Source organism: Grus americana, chromosome 6, assembly GCF_028858705.1.
Source record: "Grus americana isolate bGruAme1 chromosome 6, bGruAme1.mat, whole genome shotgun sequence".
Classification (NCBI taxonomy): Eukaryota; Metazoa; Chordata; class Aves; order Gruiformes; family Gruidae; genus Grus; species Grus americana.
Window position 1 is genome coordinate 15348370 of NC_072857.1, and position 22184 is coordinate 15370553.

A 22184-nucleotide genomic window follows, 5' to 3' on the forward strand; every position below is an offset into this window, starting at 1 on the left:
ACACATATCAGGGAGCACATCACTCCACAGACATTTCTGCATTGCAATCATAAGTCCCCTTTGAGACTCAAAGGCTTTAAGGGATAGAGGATCTACTCAGGACTTTGGTAATTTGTTTTGTTGGCTAATTATCCTCATGGTCAAAACATCAGTTGCGTGCTTGTCCTTAAATTGTCTAACTCGCAGATCTTGTTAGGCCTTTCTGCTGATGGTAACCCAAGTGATGGAAAGGATTTCATGCTTAAGTTTGCTTTTTGAGGTCCATCAGTCAATGCATCGATATGAATTATATTGACTATGCTGGGTTTTTTTCACATAGAGAAGGATTTTGATTAGAACAGCTCAGATACTTTTGTAGAGAGCTATTGCAGAAAGAGATGAGAAATATTTTAATGTAATCTGGCTCATTATGGGAAAGGTATCACCCAGTTTTAGATCAGTCTAAATTTGCTCTCATAGCTATAATTTTTGTAATTTTTGCTTTTATTCCTTGCCTTTTGTAGCCCTGAAATATCACTAATGTATTATTCCCTGCTGCCCTCCCACCCCCCATCCTTGCAAATTGTATATTTATTCTGTGAGTGTGAGAACGCTGTGGTGCCTGAGATCCTGCTAACCTGCAGGACTTTTTCAGTAATTAGATCCATGTTTGCTCCATGGGAGATTCAATTAAAAATAAGAAGGTTTTATTATTATTCCCTACTGAAACACCACAATATGTTCTTGAGTGTGTATGTGACAGCATTATAATGAGCAAACTTACTTTACGTAATTCCATCCTTATTCAAATGTTAGGGGCTACAAATTCAATTTGAATGTTAGCCTACCCCATCTGTCCTCAGATGAGAATGTGACAATAAAAGGGGAAAGACACAGTAGACTACTCCTTTAAGTAAACAAAACTAATTTGTATATGTATGTGAGCCTGGGAAAGAAATGAAAGAAGAAGGGTAGATCATCAAATTGCATTCTCTGACAGGAAAACATTTTCAAGCTTTTCAAGTATTTGATGCCTGAACAACAGCTCTCATCCAGTTGCCATCCCACCAGACTGTTGTTATGGGGAGGTAAATTTGTCTCACATGTGAATTCAAGCACACGTGTGCTATTTCTCCAATCTCTGTCTACTATGTAGAAACAAATACCACCTTGGGATAGCATAAATTGGCATATTTGTTGCTCATGTGATGACCTCTATGTTTTGTGTTTTGCTTTTTTTTAGATAATTGTGATGATGCATTGGTATCTCCCTTACCTTCAACAGCCCTTACCAGTTCCTCTGAGCTCTTCAGTACTCACAGTCCCAGCTTTGCAAAGCTCAACAGGCGAGATGGTAAGGTTGCAGTATGAAATGCCTAAACTATGCTTTTTAATGATATTTACAAAGACTAACTTTTTATGCTGTATGTAGGGCATTCAGAGCCCAGCTGAATAGAGCTGTTAGTTTATGCTTCTGTAAGAGCTCTATTTAGGAGCAATTTTTTCGTTATAGAAAACTTCTCTTGAATGTGAAGCTCTCCACTTCTTTTCTAGAAACATCCTGAACGAGGTTCACGTCATCTTTTTGCTTTTGAAAAGAGTTCCCATAATCTTTAGAGCTCTGCAGACATTTGCAATGAGGAATATTTGAGGCCTGGGTAATGACTTCATACGCAAGGTGAAACTATTAGGATCAAACCTGGTATCAGAAAAGAGAAGTTGGCAGGATCTAGGATGTCATTTGACACTGTTGCAAATTTGGATTGTTGGCTCCCATCTTATTTCCAAGTTAGAGACTCAGAAAGAGGAGAGCCCTGTATTATCACATCACATATGATTTTCATTATAAGAAACATTAGAAAGTATACTACTAAAAGATGAGAATTTTCCTACTTAAAAATAATCTGCAACATCTGTTTTAATCAAATGCCATTTGATTAATCTACAGAAAGACAGTAAAGGGTTCTCTTAGATGCTTAGCGCTAATGATAAGGAGTTGCTAAGTCATTAGAGAAGGGTTAGATGGGAATTACTGTATCATATTTATATTTTTTTATTCTAGTTTTTTAGACAGACAGTATTGCATTGGGAAGGTCCACACCGTCTTTTGGTACAAATCGGAGGAAGAGAAAGACAGAGTATTGAAACTGAACCCTAAGCAAGGATGTTGTTTCAGCAACTTTTATTTCATGTTTTGGAGGCTTACGTGATAACTGATGAGCTAAGCCCAACACAGGGACTGAGAAGCTAAATTCTACCTTGTGTAATTCTTTTGTTGCACAGACTTTATAGAAATGCACAGATGTAGTGCTAGCAGAATTCATATGGGTACTTCATCTTGAGTTGGAGGAGCAAGCAGTGGTAGGTGGTGCCAGAAGGAACTTTCTTTGGCTGGCACTTGAAAGCAAACAGTAGATACCTTCACAAGAAATAATATTCACTAACAAGGACTGTGCCATGGCTTTCTGGTAACATCGGACTGTTTGGATGAGTTGACTTAGCTTTGTAATTGATAAGACAGTGCTGCAAGTAACAATGCCTCGAGGTAAAGGCAGATAAATATATGTTAATGTAAATATGAATGCAACAGGTGAAGATGAATTTCTAAAATGCAATCCAGACCTACATCAATAGAAAGTTTCTAATTCATCAGGTTGATTCAGTAATAGATAACAATAACTAAAAGATTGGCTTAAAAAAAGGCCTGCAGCAGTGAAATGTGCCATTCAAAAAAAAAAAAAAAAAACCCCCGCACACAAACTACCCATGAGTAAAGCTGTGTATGAACTGCTGAAAGTGTTCAATTAAAATGCTGATAAATCTGTACTGGTAATAGTAAAGCAGTTATTATAATTCTGATAAATATGATTCTGAGGTATGAAATATATTACCTACCCATGAGAGGGATTAATCAGCTTTTTTGTTTATAGTAAATAAATAATGAAAAAGAATAAGAAAATTGCTACAATATGACAGTATCAACTGAGCTTTTTCAGTTCTCTATTAGCTCTCAGCCTGAGTAGTCAGTATAGGCAATTATGTATGGGAACATAAAACATATATAATGTCAAAAGGAATTTGTTTTATGGCCAGGAGGTGTTTGATCTGGGCATTAAAGTAAAATTCAGCAGCAGGGAAGCACTTAGTTGCAGCAGGAAGTCCAAGAATTTGTAGCACAGTGTAAAGCCAGTTGAGCTGTTTGTAAGGCACTGTAGGGTGGAAACAAGCCTTCCCTTGGCTTCGTGTTAATAAACTGCAAATAAGTATGGGCATCCTGAACAGCCCTGTGGAACATCAAGGAGCATTGACTGCATAACACTGGGCTTAAGTGCAATTTTTGGAATAATTATGGCAAAATGTACAAATAGTCTGAAAAAGAAAAAAGTATTTGATCATATTTCTTGGAGTCGTACAGATCTCCAACTGAGAAACCATCTGATCTTTGTTCTCCTCATATTTCTAGTGTTACAATTTGTTGCCATGGAGAAATAGGAGCAAGGTATCAGATTCCTGTGGTACTGTTTCTCCAGTGGGACATTTTCTCCATACCATGTTGAACCTTTCCTCTGAAATGATCCACAGAAAACGTGAAATGCGTGAACTGTGAGGGATGATGGTGTACCCTTTACAAAGTGTAGAATCTTAAGGCTAATGGGAACCTGGTGGGCAAAATGGGGACATGACATCATGATATCTGAGGGGCATGCAAAGTGCCAAGCATGTGTTGACTTTGAGCATCCTCTCTCTCCCATTTTCTTCAGAGAAAGACAATGTAGCATCTTCATACACTAAATACTTTACAGATTACCTGAAAACAAATGTACAGATCTGGTGGGTGTAATAAAAGCCACATTTTGTCTGGTTTATGTTTATGCCACACTGTATTGGGTCTGGCTGAGATGGAGTTAATTCTCCCAACAGCAGCCCTCATAGTGCTGTGCTGTGTATTGGTAGCTAGCAAGGTGTGGATAACGCACCAGTGTTTTGCCTGCTACTGAGCAGTGCCAGCACACGTCAAGGATGTCTCTCCAATGTTTCTTCCTGGGGGTGGGCAAGATCTTGGGAAGGGGATACAGGCAGGACAGCTGACCCAAACTAACCAAAGGGATATTCCATACCATATGACATCTGCTCAGCAATAAGAAACTGAGAGATAGGAGGAGGAACAGGGTGGGGGCATTAATTTTTGTGTGTGTGTTGTTTTGTTTGGTTTTTTTACAACGTTTATCTTCCGGAGTAAGGAGTACGCATACTGAAGCCCTGCTTCCTATGAAGTGGCTGGACATTGCCTGCTGATGGGAAGTAGAGAATAATCTTTTGCTTTTTGCTTTACTTCCGAGCGTGGCCTTTTGCTTTAGCTACATTAAACTGCCTTTATCTTGACCCATGAGTTTGGGCTTGTTTTTTCCATCCTATTTCCTCCCCTCCCTGCCTTGCTGAGGAGGGGAGTGATAGAGTGGCTTGGTCGATACTTGGTGTCCAGCCAAGGGTAAACCACCACACACACTATTAATAAAAGGTGTATGGTCCTCTCCAATTTCATTTTGCCCAACTACAGGAAAATGGTGTCAGGGTTATGCTTGTATCTGTTCAAAAGAGGTTGATGTCCTGTAAATATTGTCTCCAGTAGCCGTTAGAGCCTTTGCATCCTACGTCCTTGTCTCTTGTCCTGGGCTTGCCCTGACAAACATTCCCCAGGGTGAATGTCACGGACAGGTAGAGGAGCAAGTGGCTGTACTTTGGATGTGCTTTTTTGCTAATTACTAGATAAATATATGGGGTGGGGTGTGACACACTATAAGGAATGATGTGCATAAAAGAAATATGCAGACACAGACAGTGTTGGAAAAAGATGCCAGCATACCTTGTGCCACCTGCTCTGTGTAACAGAGCAAATTTGGAGGAAAAAAGAACATTTATTAACTTTTGGCGCTCACAGTAGTATTTGGTTGAGGATTGGGATGCCCACAAAAGTAAACAGAAGTTATGTGTTTGCTTAATCCTTGGCTAGCAGAAGTGAGAGATGCCCAACAGGAAAAGGTTTAGTTCTGCCCTCAGTGACACAGCCTATGCAGCTTTGCCTTTTCAGGGATTTTAACTGCCTCTCTTACAAGTCAGTAGCATTACTGTCCATCTGTGGAAATGGTAATGGTGGAAGGGAAATGGGAGAGGGAAATACCATGGTGTTTTTTCCCCACGGGAAGGTGTATAAGCAGCTGCTGTTATGTAAAGATGTGGTCTGTAATCGACAACATCTCTCTTGCGAGACCAGCTTCTGGAGAGGTGATGGTACGAGTAGGTGTCACTGCCATGTCATGCATGCTTACATCTGGACTGACATTCCCGACAGACAAATGTGCTCATGTGAAGACATAAGCAGTTCAGAGATGCTGCGTAATCTGTGATTTGAGAGCTCAAGCTCACCACAGATCTCTCAAATTTCCATCCAGTGTGTATCATTTGGTTGACTTATTTTGAAAATGTAAACCTGTTGTGCCAAGCTTAAACTGGAAAATAGCAGTGCATAGTAAAGCCAAATACGTTTGTGGAAAGCGCATCACCTTTCTGCCACTTCTAGCAGCAGAAGGGAGAGAGCATAAACTACATAGAATAGATGCTAGTTACAAAGTTTAACAAACTACTAGAAAGTTCCTGTGGTAACAAGCTTGGCTTAAGAACCTATATATAAAATAGAACAGAGGAAGAAAGGGGTTTTTTTAGTGGGAAAGTCATCAAACAAATCACTTTTATAATAAGTGATTTTCCTCCATCTAGTTGTTGCTGTTTATGCTGTAGAAAGACTAATTGAAGAAACAATGAAGGAAAGACGAAAGTGCACACCTTTCTTTTAATATTTACTGGAAACATCTAGAATAAGATCTTTGGAGTGTTGAAGGGAATGACTTTGTGCCACAAACCTGCCAGAACTTCTGAACTGAGTTTCTGTGTCCTGTCAGTTCCTGGGAATAAAACTGTAAACAAAACAGCAACTACAGTGTTTCAGAGTCTATTCTGGATATTGGATACTGCAATCTAAAGGAAGGTTTCCTTTGGCTCCCATGTACATTAGTCACAATTCTGTGTAGGAGAAATATGCAGCTTGTTGTGTTGGAACACAGCTATATAGTTTGTGTCTTAAAAGCCAGACAGAAATATTCTTTATATAGCATTGAAAATAAAAAAAAAGGGGGGGGGGGAGGAGAAGAGGGAGAAAAAATGTTGTTAGGATTTTTAATGGGAAGTACTGCAGTTTTATCTAAGCTATATATCTGTATGGCACTGAGAGAGATATGAAGTAGAAAAATTGAGTGATGAAATTCCTAATTTCATTAGGTCTTTCATGGCATGCTCATAGGGGAGAGTATTCTATTTAAGGCAGGTAAAATAATCACAATGACGATAAAGACATGTTATGATTGAAAAAGGTAAAAATAAAGCATGGCACTAGCAAGCAGTATGCACTAGTTTGGTTACAAACTATTTTCCCTGGGGAGCTCTGGTGGAGAAGTGAAGACTCTCTTATCTTAGGAGCAGGGACAATACCCAAATCAAGCTATGGAATAAACGTGCTGCTTCTTTAGTCCCAGGAATTGGGACTAAATCCTAGTTTAATGAACTGTCAATAATGAAAACTGTAACACCTATTCTTAGACAAAAGAATTTTAAATGTGAGTTGGCAAATCCAATGTGGTCCAGGAAAATCAAGATTTTTTTTTTAAAGGGCAAAGTTATTGAAATTGACTGCTGTGATATAAGCCACATCTATTGATCTTTCGACTTGGTTCACTTCAATAAACTATTCATGGAGCAGCTTTGAGACAGATCAGTTAATAAGATTAAAATACTGAGGTAAACCAAGCTAATTATAACCAAAGTTTAGTGATGCTTTTTCTTTGGAAACGCACATTTGAAAAAATTCCTGTAGTTTACATGAAGAATTGTTAATATTTTACTTTCACTTCTGTATTTCCCCCTTTCCTTCCCAATGTTATTGCGTTCACTGTAATCACAGAGAAGTGCTTTTGTAAACTTCACTAATAATGGCAAAACATGCAAGATGATGGGTTGCAGAAACAGTGACAGCCTTAAAATTTGGTGCTTTGGATACTTTGTAATGGCTTCTGCATTCTTCATAGCTGTGGTGTTCACTTATTTGTAAGGCTGAAGTGAAAGGTGAGTATATACGGAGAATAAATGTGTGCAAGTAGAAACAAGTTAAAAGAGAATAAACATAGCCTATAATTTAAGGGTGTAAAAGAAAGCAAGAGAACATAAAATAATATATTCCAATCTGGAAGGATTTGCCTTTTTAACCATAAGCTCACATCTACTGCAGGGAGTGAAGTGGTGAAATTCAAGCAGTGGTTGCAATTCTGCGTTTCACTGGCTTGGTGTTACCATGAGCCTGTTTAACTTCTAAAAGAATTCAAGGGACAGTATATATCTTTATTTTTTGAAGGACAAACATGTGATACAAGCTGTCAGCTTCAATGTGATCGCAACTTCTGAAGTCTCCATTCCCAAATGGAGAAGTGGATTGTGGAAGTGTATAATTTGCAAGTCATGTTTGTCCTTATGAAGATCTTGTTTGATCTTTTGTTTAAGATAAAATATGTGTACACTTAACAAGCACCTTGTGTAAGGAAGAGGCTGCTTTCCAGTGTGCAGGCAGTCCTTTTAGCTGTTCAATCAAATAGTCTCTAGCTTTACAATGTATTATCTGAAGTGCATTTACAACCTGTAATTAAATCATTCTTTCAAATACTTAATAGGGCACAAATAAAGATAACTAACGCTTTTGCATGTCTTTCAAAACATAGCAAAAAAGAAAATGTCAAAGCAAATTAGAAGTTAGAAATCATCATTCCTAGATTGGCACAAGCATGTGAGGAGGGAATACATACGAATTTTGGGTTGGTGGTTGGTTTTTTTTTGGTAACTGAGGATGTGCCAGCCTCACTGACATTCATCCTGCTGACAAAGAATAGATTTCCTTAATTTCTTAGAAATTCAAAAATCCTTTTTAATTTCAGGTTAATTAAGAAAACCTTAAGGAAGCACACCCCGTGCAGCATATTTCCTAATACAAAAATACGAATAAACAACCGTGTGTTCAGGAAGTAGGTTCCTCTGTGATGACCTAAAATAACAACATGATTCTTTCTCAAGTATAATCTCTTTTGCTGTCATTGTCATCTAAATTACCTTTATCCAATCTCTTTTAGGAGCTGGTGGCTGGTCCCCGCTGGACTCAAACGAGCAGCAGTGGCTCCAGGTTGATCTGGGAGACAGAGTGGAGATTGTCGCGGTGGCTACCCAGGGCAGGTATGGGAGCTCGGACTGGGTAACCAGCTATACGCTCATGTTCAGCGACACCGGCCACAACTGGAAACAGTACAGACAAGATGACACCGTCTGGGTAGGTCTGAATCGCGGATGCCTTTGGCCCCAGATCTTTATGATTCAGGCTCATTTTGGCATTTGGAGAAATGGCTTTGGTTTCAGATCAGAGGAGTGCTGTAGTGGTGTGAGACCAGACCCAAGTGAGTCTACAGGGTGTTTTGATCGAAATGGGTTACGTCATCTGCTCTCTGTGTAATACAAGTTTAAGCTCTCAGGACTATGTTGTTTTTCAGACTATGAGGATGCTCAGGGCACTCAAAATGACCTGTATGCTTCTGTGCCTGGTTGGCTTTGATTCAGGCACATCAGGGTAAATGGGGCTAATCACCTGCACACTTTCTCCAGGAAATATGGAAATTAACTCTGTATCTTATACAAGCTTGCTGGCCAGAACAGCAGAGCTCATGCTGGGGGAGGTGGGTGGTAAATTGCTCCTTGCTTGGAGAAGCCTGGAGCTGCAGCATGACTTGTGGGATGATTTAGCAGCTATGCTAAAAGTGCTCAAGGCTTTTCCTAAATTTTAATGCAGACTTGACGCTTGCTGTGTCGCAAGTCCAATGTGTGACCATGCCAGGTGCTGTCTGTAGGACTGCGTGTGGTAGCAGTACCACCTCAGGTGTGGATGGAGAAGTTTAAAAGTCTTCCTTTCATATGGAAAATGTGAATTGTTAGTGAATTACTAATGAATGGTAGCATCCTCTCTGTGCTATAATCTTGATTTCTGAGGATTAATAGCTTTGGTAGCATGACAATATATGGTGGTAAATTATACATATTTGTCATGAAAATAGAATGGAATGTTTTAAGGGTGATCAAATAGACGTCTGGTTTTGTCTTAAATTTTTCTTTGGTTAACATGTTGGTTAAATGTTGCATCTCAGAAGCAGATTTTGGTTCCAGAACATACTGATTATGAATGAGGAGAGTTGTGGTGCAGCAGGAAGAGGGGAGAAGGGCTGCTTAATTTTTTCCCAACCATGTTGCAGTCCTTGGGGATGCACATATGGGGAGGTTAACTTCTGTAGTTTTAAAATCCATTGCATTGCTACTGTCTTTGTTTTATCATGGGTTTGATTTAGGGAAAGCTAATGAAATCCTTCTTCCTTTAAAAAGGCAACTTTGGCCCAAAGATGGTCATAAAGTTGTCAAGTGTGGCTCTGCTTCACCTGTCGCTTATAGAGTTATATTAGGCTGACTTTGCTCCAGATATTTATACTTTTTTTAATTTTTTTTTATGTTTAAAACCAGTGGAATTTCATTCTGGACTGAATGCAGTGATCATTTAATCTGGCTCTTGACTTCTACCCTTGGGACTCTGAAATCCAGAACTGAGATATTTTTGCGGACTTGCTGTAATAAGGAGCTTCCTTCCCTGAAAATATTATGTACCTTGTTAAAATTTTATATTAAGACAAATTAATTTTTTATTACATGTTTATTGTTTCAGTCCTTTCCTTTTTGGAAACCCTTGACCTTTTTATTTTCTTTTGTATATTTTTTTTCTTAAAGGGAAATGTGAAAAGACAACACGTAGAATTTACCATAGCAAATCTTTGTGCCCTAAGGATCCAATTTAGTGAGTTTCTGATCTGGCACCTAATATTGTGCACAAGAATAATTACAAGCCTAGCAGGCATTTAACAGTGAATTAGGATTTATGAAGAACCTGAGCTCTCTTGTTTTACTAAGTGATCAGGCATGAAGGTGATTCAGAGCAGACCCTGACACAAGTTCTAAAGCTTCAGTAGATCTCGAAGCCTGCTTTCTGGAGGGGTAATTTCTGTATGCTTTTCTACTGGAAACTGCCATAGGCTACAGAGGATAGTTTTGTATATAATTGAGGAAAAATGACATGGAATTTGGATGTGGAAAAGGTAACACTAGGGGAAGTATTTGGATATTTTTGCCCTCACATTAGTTTCGACAAGTCACTCTGTCCATATGAACCAGTAACGTAATTCCAGTCCAGAAGAGTGATTTGCTCTACGTTCCCAGGCTTGAAGAGATTGTTAGGATGCATCGCCAAACTTTGCTGTTGGAAGAATCTGATACTGAAAACCCAAAGTGGGCTCACTTGACATTTCATTAGACTCTGCAGTCCACCTAAACTGGCAAGTCTCATTAACACCTAGGAGCTTGTATGCCTGCCCACAGAATTAATGAAGATCAAGAATTACTTCTGTACAATTTTTATTCTAACTAAAGAGAAAGTTGATTCTTTTTTTCCTGGTATTTTTGGATTTGTTTCACTGAATTAAATTAGATCTGAGAGCCATTCAGAACACAAAGAGGAAAGCCAGAGAGGCTTTCGGAAGCATGTATAGAATTATAATTTCAAATTTTGCAGTGTTTCTGTTTTAATGGCAGTAATCCTTTCCTTAGGCTTTTTTCTCAGTGAGAAGAAAAATAGAAGTGGACTGTCCACCTGCATGTTGAAGGCTTTTCTATAAAAGGCAGACCCTTGGATGAAATGAGGATGAGCACACCATGGTGCTTGTCCTAAACATCTGGCTGTTAAATAGCTGTAAGGGAAGTTCTGCATTGCACACCTCTAGGAAAGAACTGTTGCCCTTGACTTAAAGGAAGCCAGTGGACTGGACCATGTCACAGGGACAGGAAAGCAGCACCCCAGGGTAGACTCTACTGTCACAATCTGTGACAGTGTACACTGTACCAATCTGTCACGAGATTGGTAGTCTCAACCTTAGGAATCTGTATCCCATTCTTTTTGGGGGGATGGGCAGGGTGGTCTGTGTTCTGACTGTCGTCTGGGTTTAGAGTTAATTTTCACAAGAAGCTGGAAGTGGACCCAACCAGAATAACTGACCCAAACTAGCCAAAGGGATATTCAATACCATGACATCATACTCAGTATATAAGGGGAGAGCTGGCCAGGGAGGAAGGAGGAGTCGCTGCATGGGGGATGGGCTAGGCACTGGGTTCTGGGTGGTGAGCAAATGCATTGTGTATCACCCGCTTTGTATATTCTTTTATGAGTACTGCTGTTATTTTCCTTTCCCTTTGCTGTCCTAGTAAACTGTCATCCCAACCCACGAGTTTCGTCTTTGTTTTCCAATTGTCCTCCCCATCCTACCGGGTAGGAGTCTCCTATGTCAGGGCAAGGTGGCAAGTTACCAGGTTACTTCTCATCCACAGGGAGTGGAGGGGTTAAAAATCTAGGTTATTGTGGAAAATATACCACTTAAAAAATCTCAGATGGTCAGGTGGGAAACACATTCCGCCCCCCCCCCCCCCCCCCCCCCCCCCCCCCCCCGACTTTAACTTTGAAGCTTTTCTTTCTCTGTCCTTAGGATAGGATTTTAGTACTCTGTGTCCCTCAGGACTTCAAGCTTTTTAAGATTTTCTTCTAAAAATTTTGTGTATAGCTAAAAGGGCTAGAAGTCTACCTACTTCAATGCTTTTTATTTCTGAAAGCTGTGCTGTTCCTAACTTAAAGGGTGGTCAGTGCTGACTCATAGCTCAGATGAGGCTGTGAAATCTAAATCATTATTGCCTGGAGATCATTAGATGATGTTTGCTATATCAATATCAAATATTGACGTGCACTGGACCTATCAGGTTCACTGATGAAGCTTCTACTTTAGTGAAACTAGCGGGAAGTTTGTGCTTTGCTATATGAACACTACTGAATGTCTCACTAATTGCGCATTGGTGACAACTTAGCATTTGTTTGCAGCTGTTGAAAGTGGAGATTATGGCAGTATAAGGGACCTAGATAGTCTGGTAAATTTGTTTGTTTGTTTTCTGAAGGCAATATAACTATGTGGAGAACCGTTTGACAGACTATATAGTGAATCGCTGAAAAGGAGGGTGTAAGAAGTACCTGGGTTTCAAGGCAAGCATTTGATTTCAAGTAGAAATTTGAGGTTTCACTTTCATTTCATTTATTTGCATTCCACCAAAGGAAAACAGAGTCTTGAAATTTCTTCTCTACCTTGTCTGTTAAACTAGAACTGGCAGAAATCCTTAATCTCTACTCAACTCGAGTCAGATTTGAACTGCAATTTCTCCCAGCCCATCTGTGTGACCCATAGACAAAGTTACAGGGTATTCCCAGCTGGCTGTACTGGAGGCCTCTCTTGGAGGAGGCACAGCCTTTCCCCACTGCACGTCATGGCCCATCGGCCACGTTTGGTGGAGACAGCAGGAAGGCAGTAGCTCCTTTCATAATCCCTGAGTAAGTCTGCCTGGATGAAACTTTTCCTAGTCATGTCTTCACAAATGCCTGATGCTCCTTATTGCAAGTGGTGCTCCTGAGGAGTTGTTTCCAGCCATCTGGGTATAGGTTTTGTCCACCCATATGGCCTATGTGTCCTTCAATGCATCTGAGACCTCGGTACATAAATTCTTTATTGCGCTGCCGATAAGACAGACGTTTGCACACCAGTATGTATGACACATTACTAGTAAAAATCCCTTTCTCTGTCTAGAGATTACAAGGCTTATTATCCTCCTCTCACAGCATGCATACAGCTCCCATCAACTTCACCGTTAATGAGCGCTGCATAGACAGATCGCGAGGAGAATCAGAAAACCTCTTACATTTTCACTCAGCCTGTGTTTATGATGTTAGTAAATTCTGCAGCTGGAGTTGAAGACAAGACAGATTAGCCATTTAAAACCAATTTTCCAACCCCATTTGTATTTAAATAATCTTGTTACAAAAGGACTCTGTGGTTCAGAGCAAACTAGACTTATAATTATATTTTCAATATGGATAAATCAGCTGTGTGTGGACACACTAGCTATTGATTGTAAGACATAAAACATAAATCTTATTGCTTGTAACAAGTAAATGATTTTTCAGTGTTTTTAAGTGTTGAATAATTTAGAATTTACTTTACCTGCATACACACCATAGCTTGAGTCAGTCCAAATTGTGTATATTACTGGGACAAAAGTGTGGGCTGTGATACAACGCTATTTTCATTTTAGATAGCAATTTTTATGCTAGCTATATTGAAAAATACTTTACAAAGCTGAAAAATGCAATTACACAGGAAGAAACAAAGGAAAGGGGATGAGGAAGGCGTAGCTGTATGCAACAAAAGGAGAAAAGATCTTCTTTAGACAAAGTTTTGAAAGTAGTAGTTGTGGAATGGGAGATAAAGGGAGACCATTCTGACAGTGGCAGAGAAGGCTCTTAGAACAATAAATCTGTGCAGAAAGGCAATGAAGGGGGAAAATGGCATAGATAGCAAGGAGATACTTCATACTCTGTGCAAATACCTGCACATACTTGCACATATTAAGCAGAATTTTGGAGTTGACTGTTAGTTGTTGAAACTCCTTACACATCTGCTGTCAGCTGCATGTGGAAGGAAGAAGATGGCTTCAGGTGGAAGGGGGACTGTGAGCTCTAACCCCAAAGCTGGATCACAAGAAGTGCATCTCTGGTGTTGGACCAAGGCACCTGGGTCATGCAAGGTGCGGAGCAGAGCTTCCCCCACAGAGAAGCGCCACTGTGTCAATCCCACCTCTTGCAGGTGTGAGGATGCTGTGTGAGGGCTGGAGAGCTGACAGGAAGCTGGGGATGCATTAGGAATACGTAATTCTCAGAGGAGCAGGAAAAATGTTTAATAGAGGTGATGAAGATCCCTTGCATCCCCTTTCTTCAGGAAAACCCTTGCTCGCATGTGTGAGCTTTTGCTGAACCAGAAGTTTTTCTAATGAAATCTAGAGGAGGGTCACTCTTAATTGGCTTATAAATCTACAGGAGTGTTGTAAACTTTCCCGTTTCCACTCTAGCTGGATAATGATTGTGGAACTGTTTTGGTGAGTTAATTATCGTGAACATAGTTAGAATATTAATCTTCTTGTCAGATTTATAGTTGTGCTAATTTATTCTAAAGCATCTTTTAGCTCCTAGTCCTAACGCCCTCCAAGCAGGGCCAGAACGAAATTCTACCTGTAGCGATGAGAAGTCCCGCACTGTTTGCTTGGATTAGAGAATGAGTTTCTGCTTGTCTTGTTATAACTCTTCCTGCTGTAGTAGTATTCAGATATATTTAATCTCCTCTATGCACCATAATTACTGCCAGGAAAATAGGTGTTAAACAGTAAGTATCTATGGATTATTTTCCTTCCCATCACCTTTGCTCTAAGAAGTGAAGAAAAAAGTCAATTGCTACTTTCAAGTAGGAATGAAGGAACAAATGCAGTCTTGCTGCAGGGAAGCAAGGCTTTTCAGGTTTTCATCTCTTTTCCTGTAAGACCTATGTTATTACAGGTTTTAAAGAGGCAACCATGACCTATTTGTTGTACTTAAGACTGTTCTGATTTAAGATTGCCTGATTCTGAGATGCTGTTTTGATGTTACTAATTTGCTTCTAATTCTGGTTTAGCTTACTGAGCTGGCTGCAAACCTGGCCTCTTGAGCATGTTCCCAGGAAATCTGTTTTTCTTGATACCGCCAGGGCAGTTGTCCCGTTGGGAGGATAATTCAAAGTGTCAGTGTATCTGTTTTTAAGTGCACTCTGTACGGATTTATGTCTGAATAAAATGGATATACTTAGCTTGCAAATTACCCTTTAGTGTTGAGATACTTGAGTTAGCCTTAAGCTAACTGAATTTTGTATGAATTCTGTGACCTTACAATGTGCTTTTATAGTTGGTTAACTGTAAAGCGATATTAAGGTGGAGTCTAGAGAATTTAATGGTGATATTAACATGATATCCATCAGTAATGTCTTTAGTAATTCTCCGTGCTTTTTATTTGGCAGCAGTTCACCCTGACCCAGGAAACTGCAAGAAACATGGTTATTTGCAGCCTGTGCCATGGTCACTGACCTCCCAGTCTTATTCCTTTGCAAGTTGTCTGAAATTTACCTTTTCTGTAACCATTCAGCACAGGAAGGCTGTGAAATGTTCCTTGATTTTTTTAATCCTCCCTCCCAGATCTTCTGTATGATTTTGTCTCTTCATTTCTTTGTCACCTATAGGGACTATAGGGTATAACTCCATAGTGCTGGCCCTAAGGATTGGCATGGAAAGACTGGTTGGCATTGTTCTAGTTGGTGAAGCCTGGCCCTAAAATATACGTGTCTTCCAATTGTCTCCAGCAGATTTGTCTGCCACAGCTAGAAAGCTATTGTTTTCCCTTCCAGGCATCTACTAAGAGAGTAAACGTTAGTGGCAGCATACTAAGATGACTAATGGGGAAAATAGTGGACATTTCCTCTCAGATGGAGGATTTTAGCCAGCAACTCCTTTATATCAATAGACCAAGTTTCATTATTCTTATTTGCGAATTGTGTTCTATGGTATGTGAAGCTATAAATAGGTGCCTTTACAAATTATAAATAAATATGGAACAAATAGTGCTTCAGTCCATTTGTAGTTTCACCTCTGGTGAGCAAATGACCATTTGCAAATGGACTAAAATGAGAAAGCAGCGTAGAGCAAAGAACAAATGGTAAAGCTGTTTTGCTAAAGGAAAATGCATCATTAATTTGTTCGTAGCAAACAACTTACAAAGATTAGCCAAATAAAAATGTCCCAGGGATAAGCAGTAAAGCTGATCCACCCACAGCTGAAAACCATTCTGAAACAATAATAGTTGGATTGACTGCGGTGCTGCAGAGAGGTTACCTGGCTCCTCAAATTGCTTCCACAGCTATAGATACTCAACTAAGAAAGAGCCTTTACAGAATACAATATGCAAATATTTTTCTGCTACAATTTCCCAGTGAAGACTGTGCTAATTTCCATAGTCCTTCTGGGTCATATTAATCAGGATTGAGTGGCTACTGGGGTTGGTAACGAGATCTGGAGTTTTTATCATCTTAAAAAGCCTGTTCAAATTGAATGATTCTAATGCAAACAGCTCATTTATATTGTGTGCTGCTGAGCATCCTGGTAGCAGCTAGATCAATGGCTAAATGCACAATGAGAAACACTTGACATCCTTGGGAAGGTGATGGGAGCTTTTGAGGCCTCTGCTCATGAAGTATGTGGAGACAGGAAGACTAAAAAAATAAAAAGCACTGCTAGTCAGCACTGGATATGCTTCCAGAGCTCAGGCCTTAGTGAGTTTCTTTGCAGTTGTTTGGTACATTTTGGAATGACTGAGAATAGCTCTAGCTGGCTTAACAGCCAATTCTTTTGGGGAACTGACTAACAAGAGTTGTCCTGCTGCTGAGAAGTGTCACTTCTACTAATTCACTCTTAGATTAGATTAATCCAAATAAATAACTAGGTTATCAGCTCTGCTGGTTTGACTTGGAGTGTTCAGGTCTTCAGTAACTGTTATAAAATTGTACCTCTTTTGCTCTGAGCCCTTTCTAAACTTTGGCTTATTCCTGTAGCGAGAAGCTCATAAACAGAGAAGTAGAAACCTGTTGCTTGTGGCTAGTGGAAATGGCACGTAAGAAGAGGCAAGCTGTAAATAAATCGCTGCAAACCACTCTAGGACTGGGATTTTATTAGGATGATATTAAACATTGATAGAGTATTGGCTAAGCAAAGGAGTGTGATGTTATATAGATACCAGATTTAGTGATAAGACATGGTAGTAAACTGGTGGTCACCTTGGAAGGAGAAGAGAAAGGAGAAAATTACCATGATACCTGAAATGGAGATGCGGAGACAGAGGAGGAGAGACGTGGAGAGAGAGGTAGAAAGCTATAGTTAATGACCACAGCTTCAACACCCAAGAGGGAAATAAAGACCTTTTCCATTATCTCTTCAATCAGCAGCAGCAAGAACCTCTTGTTTCTGCTCATCATCTTCTTGTCTCCTTGGTTAGCAGATTTGTATCCCACTTTGGGTTAATATACTCAGTATTTCCTATTACTAGAGAGCCATCAGCAGCAGAGGCGCCCCTACAAATTACTTGAATATACTTGCTTGAAAAAAGTTTGTGTTCATAGAAACTTTTCTTCAACATTAAAATTGGATCTTTGTGCAGTGGCAATGCAAGGGTGGGGAAATGGAAAATGAGCTATCGTGCAAGGGCCTGAATGATTTAGAGGGAGGACCCTGATTTATTAAAACTTTAATTTTCTTAGGCTATTTGTCAAAGGTTCCATGTTCTGTAAGTCTCCTTGGTTTTGTGGGTATTATCTCCTTTAGGGTCTGATTGGGAACATATTGCTGTCACTGGGGCCCTTCCTCTTCAGGGATTCCAGAACCTTAAGGATAAAGAAATGTACTGACTAAAAGTCTATTCCAAAATTCTTCCTTGGATGAACACAGGGACCTATTACTCTTTCACTTTTTCTACTTAACTGATGTATAAAGTAGAAATCCCCCAGTAATTTCAGCATATGGATTTATTTTTTCAGAGACTGAAAAAAAGAGGGTTTTTTTTAACCTTCCAGAAAGAATTTCAAAGTTATTTGTCTTGATTCTCATTAAGAAGCAAGTTGTATCAGATTTTTTTTTTAAACTTGCCAGTGCCTGTACCGGAATATTCCTAGTCTGGAAATAGTGTTTCTCTAAGGCCTAAAATAGACAAAATATTTAATATATAGTATTAGAAATGTTGCCTAATTAAACAAAAAAACCAACAGAGATTACCGATACTTAAAAAAAAAAAAGAATACAAGTATTACTCTTAGTATGGAGGATCTCTTTTAATACATTGCCTTTCCAAATGTGTGGTGTATATTTTATGTTCTTTCAGAGGCTTCCACGTTTTAGTGCATGAGAATTTTAAAAACTTTTATATAAATCTTTAATCTTGAAGGTCATTATACCACTTGTACTTTTGATTCTCAAAGCTGTTTCTCAGGGGAATGGGGAAGAATAGAAACCCTTAGAAGATCCCTTGAGGTACAAAAAGAGCAAGAACAAAAATTGGTATCTGCAGAATAAATAAGCCTGTCCATGGTCCTTTGAAATTTAACTTAACTCTGAAACTTTTTAATATGCGTCTGACACTTTTGGGGAGCTGCATACACCAGTTCTGCAGGATTCAGCTTATGTTTGTGGAGTTAGTAATCAAAGATAAAGTGTGAGCAAACCAAGATAGAGAGTAAATCCTGAAGTAGTATTACTTGAAGAACTTTCGTCCTTCAGGGAATAAGTATTCATGGGCTTGGGGTAGAAATGCAGTCCTAGAAACATGATAAAAGGTTCCATATATATACCTTTACAGCTTGGAGGAGAGATGAGATTCAGCTCAAATAAAAACTAGTCAAGCTGGTGTACTCAGGGAACATTTAATGTGAGTCATTTATTTTTAAATATGCAGACTCCCACATCAGTGATAAGAATGGACAAATCTTCTTTGGAGAAGATTCTTGCTTTCCTGGGATGAGGTTTGGTGGACTTTGGAGAATTTATATGAAAGAGTGACTGCTTTGGAGTATTTCATGTTTAGGTTAAGCTCTCAAAAATAATGATTTCATTTACAATAGCTTCCATTTGGAAATTAGACCTATCAGTTTAAAATACATGTCATGGTTGCCTCAGGGAGGGTCTATGTCTTGAGAGAAACTCAAGAAAGCATCCAAACTTATGCCAGTTAATTTAAGAAAGCTGATCCAAGAGAACTTTACACCTTCCACTTGGGAACTGTTTTGAAGATTAAAGCAATTCTGGCAATGCCTAGCAATTCTATATAATTTCCTTCAACAAATCCCCACAAATCCAAGAGGTGCAGATCCTTTTGGCACTGGGATTACAGCCAATTTTGGCTGATGCTTTCAAATTGTTTTCTTTGGGTGCTGTTGAGTGAGAATTGAGATTCTTGAGACTGTGGAGCATGAGTTTTATAGTAGTATCAAAAGAAAGCTGCAGTCTGAGTTCTGGACCCAGGTTTTCTAATTCCATTTTACACTTTGTTGTCACTGGGAGACTTCCTAAATATCTAAAGTGTGTCCTACATCCTCTGTGTCAGACCCAAACCTCTGTTTTCCTGGTAGTCTCTGGGCACAGATGCTCATGCTGCACTACAGAGCTGGTCCACAGTTATTCAGTTCTCTTTGTCACAGTCCTTCAGACTGAGAGTATTTGTATGCTAATCATAATATATGTGTGGCCAGGAAACAAAATATTTCCATTAGCAGTATCCATTAATGGTAATACTTGAAAGTTGCATGTACTCTGCAGATGCTTCTTGGTGCTTTATCATTTGGACTTCAATTTTTAAAAAAAAAAAAAAATTAAATAGGAGAAGGAGAGAAAAAAATATTGAAAAATGGCTCCTGAAAAGCCATCTGTGGTCTATTACTGAGTAAATAAATACAGATAGAATTTAGTCAGGAGAGCAGATACAAGATTCATCCTCTTTCAAGGATATCTTTCAAGTGTTGTTGTCTTGCATCAGCTGGTGCTTCAGGGAGAAGATTTTCTCTCCAAAGAAGAGGGCACACTTCAGTATTTTTCCCCAAAAGCAGTCTCTGGAAAAAGAGAAATTCTTTAGAAATTTAGGAAAAGCTTCCACCTCATGGCTTCTAAGTTGTTTTACAAAGGAACCATTGTTCAAGCATCTGTCACTGTATTCCTTGCATGTCTTCACAATAGGTAGTTTTCCTTGCTTTTAATTTGTGTCCCAGATGCACATATTCAGGCTCTTATGTGCATCCAATATGTGGTCCTTTATAAACACTCTCTAATCTCTTTAAACTTTCTAATTTCTGCTTGTTTCTTATTACAAGATCACAAGCATAAAAACAAAACCACAAAGATTTATGCCAAAGAAGATTTCGATGTAGTGCACTGATATATGTAGCCCTTTCTTGGTTTTGTTTTCTCTGGAAGGGAAATTAAACTTTCTTGGGTTTGGTGTTGAGAACAGTTTTGTGATGTCTAAGCAGAGTTAGATCCTTTCCCAAGTTCCTTAGTCCTTTCCGTCAGGGCAGACAGCTGAAGTGTGCAGCTGACTTCTGTAGAGAGCACATTGTGTTAACAAATTACACCCAACAAACCATAACAAAGTTCAGTCAGCCAAAGCAAAAGCTGTCCCTGTAGAATGACTTCAAAAATTTCAAGTAGTTGTGATTTGTATAGCAGTCACATAGTTCATGATTGACACGTTTACACGTAGCAGCTTCTTGTTGGCAGTAAATCTCAAGATTAGGTACTATAGTAAGGAGAAAGCATTCAGATGTGCTCTCCCATCCTGCTGTCTGCAGAACCTGTGGGACTCATAAAAATATGCACAAAAAAAAGAAGGAAAGATAGTCACCCTTTGAGAAACTGAATCTTTGAATTCTGATTGCCATGGAGGCCGTGTCTAGTAGCTTCTGAGTGTGTTGCTGAAATTCCTTGTAGGAGGACGGAATTTTGTGTACTGCAGGAATGCAAATGGCATCTTCACAGCTTCTCCTACTCATGCTGTTTCCTCCTTTTCTTTTTTCTTTCCTTCTCTCATTTTACTTTTTTCCCTTAACTCATCTGTCCCCCTTGATTGGGCCACATTAGGCACATTAGACTACTTTGTTTTGATTGCTTCTCCAACTTGAGTATATATTATAGTGAAGAGGATAGCAAAGACTAAAACCTGGATAGCCTTTACTTTCCTATAGAGTTTAGAGGGATGTTTAATTTCTTTAGAAATTATCAAGTGGAAAAGGATCTAAAGACAGTTATTGGGTTTTGGAAGTTCTTGGTATCTCCTTTTTAGCAGGACTACTTTCTGTTACTTCCACTTAGAGCAAGTAGTAACTGAGTTTGAAAATGCTTTCTAAAATCAGCTATGCAGTTATTCAGGTACAAGTAACTACTCATCTGCATGAGGATTTTAGCCCATGATCTGGCAAACGTAGGGGCACTTAACTCATGCATTTACATGTTCAGAATGAGCCACGAAGCATAACAATTTAGAAATGAGGAAATCTGAAATGTTGATTCCAAATAACTCTATAATAAAATTTCCAGTGGTGCCAGGATTTCATCCCACACCTGTAATTAGGTACTGAACATAATATACTGTAGAGTAGGGGCTATATAATTATGTACTTGCTGAACTTGATAGTTAGTTACTTAGTTGTCTCATTTATTGTGAAGTTTGGTTTCTTTTTTCCCCCTGGAAAACTGTTTCTCTGCCTATTTGTTCATCTCGAGGGGCTTTTTTCTTGCCTACATTTTGTGGCTGGCCAGAGTCATTAGAAGCAAATGCATATCTGCAGTCTGATTTTTAAAACAAGCTGCAGCAGCACATTGCCATGAAAAAAGGCCTCGACTTCTCACTATCCTTCACCCAACTTTTTCTTCTTTTCCCTTTGCTAAGCTGGAGGTCAACTTTTAGTGCTTAGCCTTATTATTTGAAGGCTTATAATCGTACCTATGTTTATAATCCATGGACATTATTTGGTTATAGCCTTGTAAAATATGTGTGCTATTTCAGCCTGAGAAATATGTGCATGTGGTAATGCATACATCATTATAAAGGTTAACAGAAATGGTGATCTGCAAGGAGTAATCTTATGAAATTAGATTCACAGATATTTAAGGCAGGTTTGAAGAATTATTGGCAAACATGCAGAGCAGTTGTGTGTGTGTGTGTAAAAATAAATTAAATTCATAGGACAGTGGAGAAGCAAATCTGAGACACAGAGGGAAGGCAGAGTTTCAGGTGGCATTCATCCAGCCATATCTGCAAGAATGCAACGATGATGATTTATAATTACTGTGATGAAAATAACGATGATTCTGCTGCTACGTTTTTACCATAGCCTCGGGAGTATAAGTAATTATGCGATGATCAGTTGATTCTACATATTCACAAATTTAGCTATTTATCATAATTGGTTTAGTCCCTTGGACTTAGTCCAGACTCTTATTTCATACAGTTGGTTGTAAAAGGGAAGTGGAAGGACGCAAATTTCCTCTAG

General features: G+C 39.1%; 1 protein-coding gene across 7 annotated transcripts in view; it reads left to right on the forward strand.

The window, feature by feature from the left end:
- The window catches only part of CNTNAP5 (contactin associated protein family member 5), a 299942-nt gene that overhangs the window by 71816 nt on the left and 205942 nt on the right, over positions 1-22184 (forward strand). For 6 of the 7 annotated variants that reach the window (XR_008577724.1, XR_008577725.1, XR_008577726.1 and 3 more), the window contains exons 2-3: positions 1223-1333; positions 8205-8398. Coding sequence is in view for 4 of the 7 variants with exons in the window: in XM_054830600.1 (XP_054686575.1) it covers positions 1223-1333; positions 8205-8398 (305 nt within the window). In the remaining 3 variants the exon portion in view is untranslated. The remainder of the gene's footprint in view (positions 1-1222; positions 1334-8204; positions 8399-22184) is intronic. The other variant, XM_054830603.1, reaches the window with a different exon arrangement.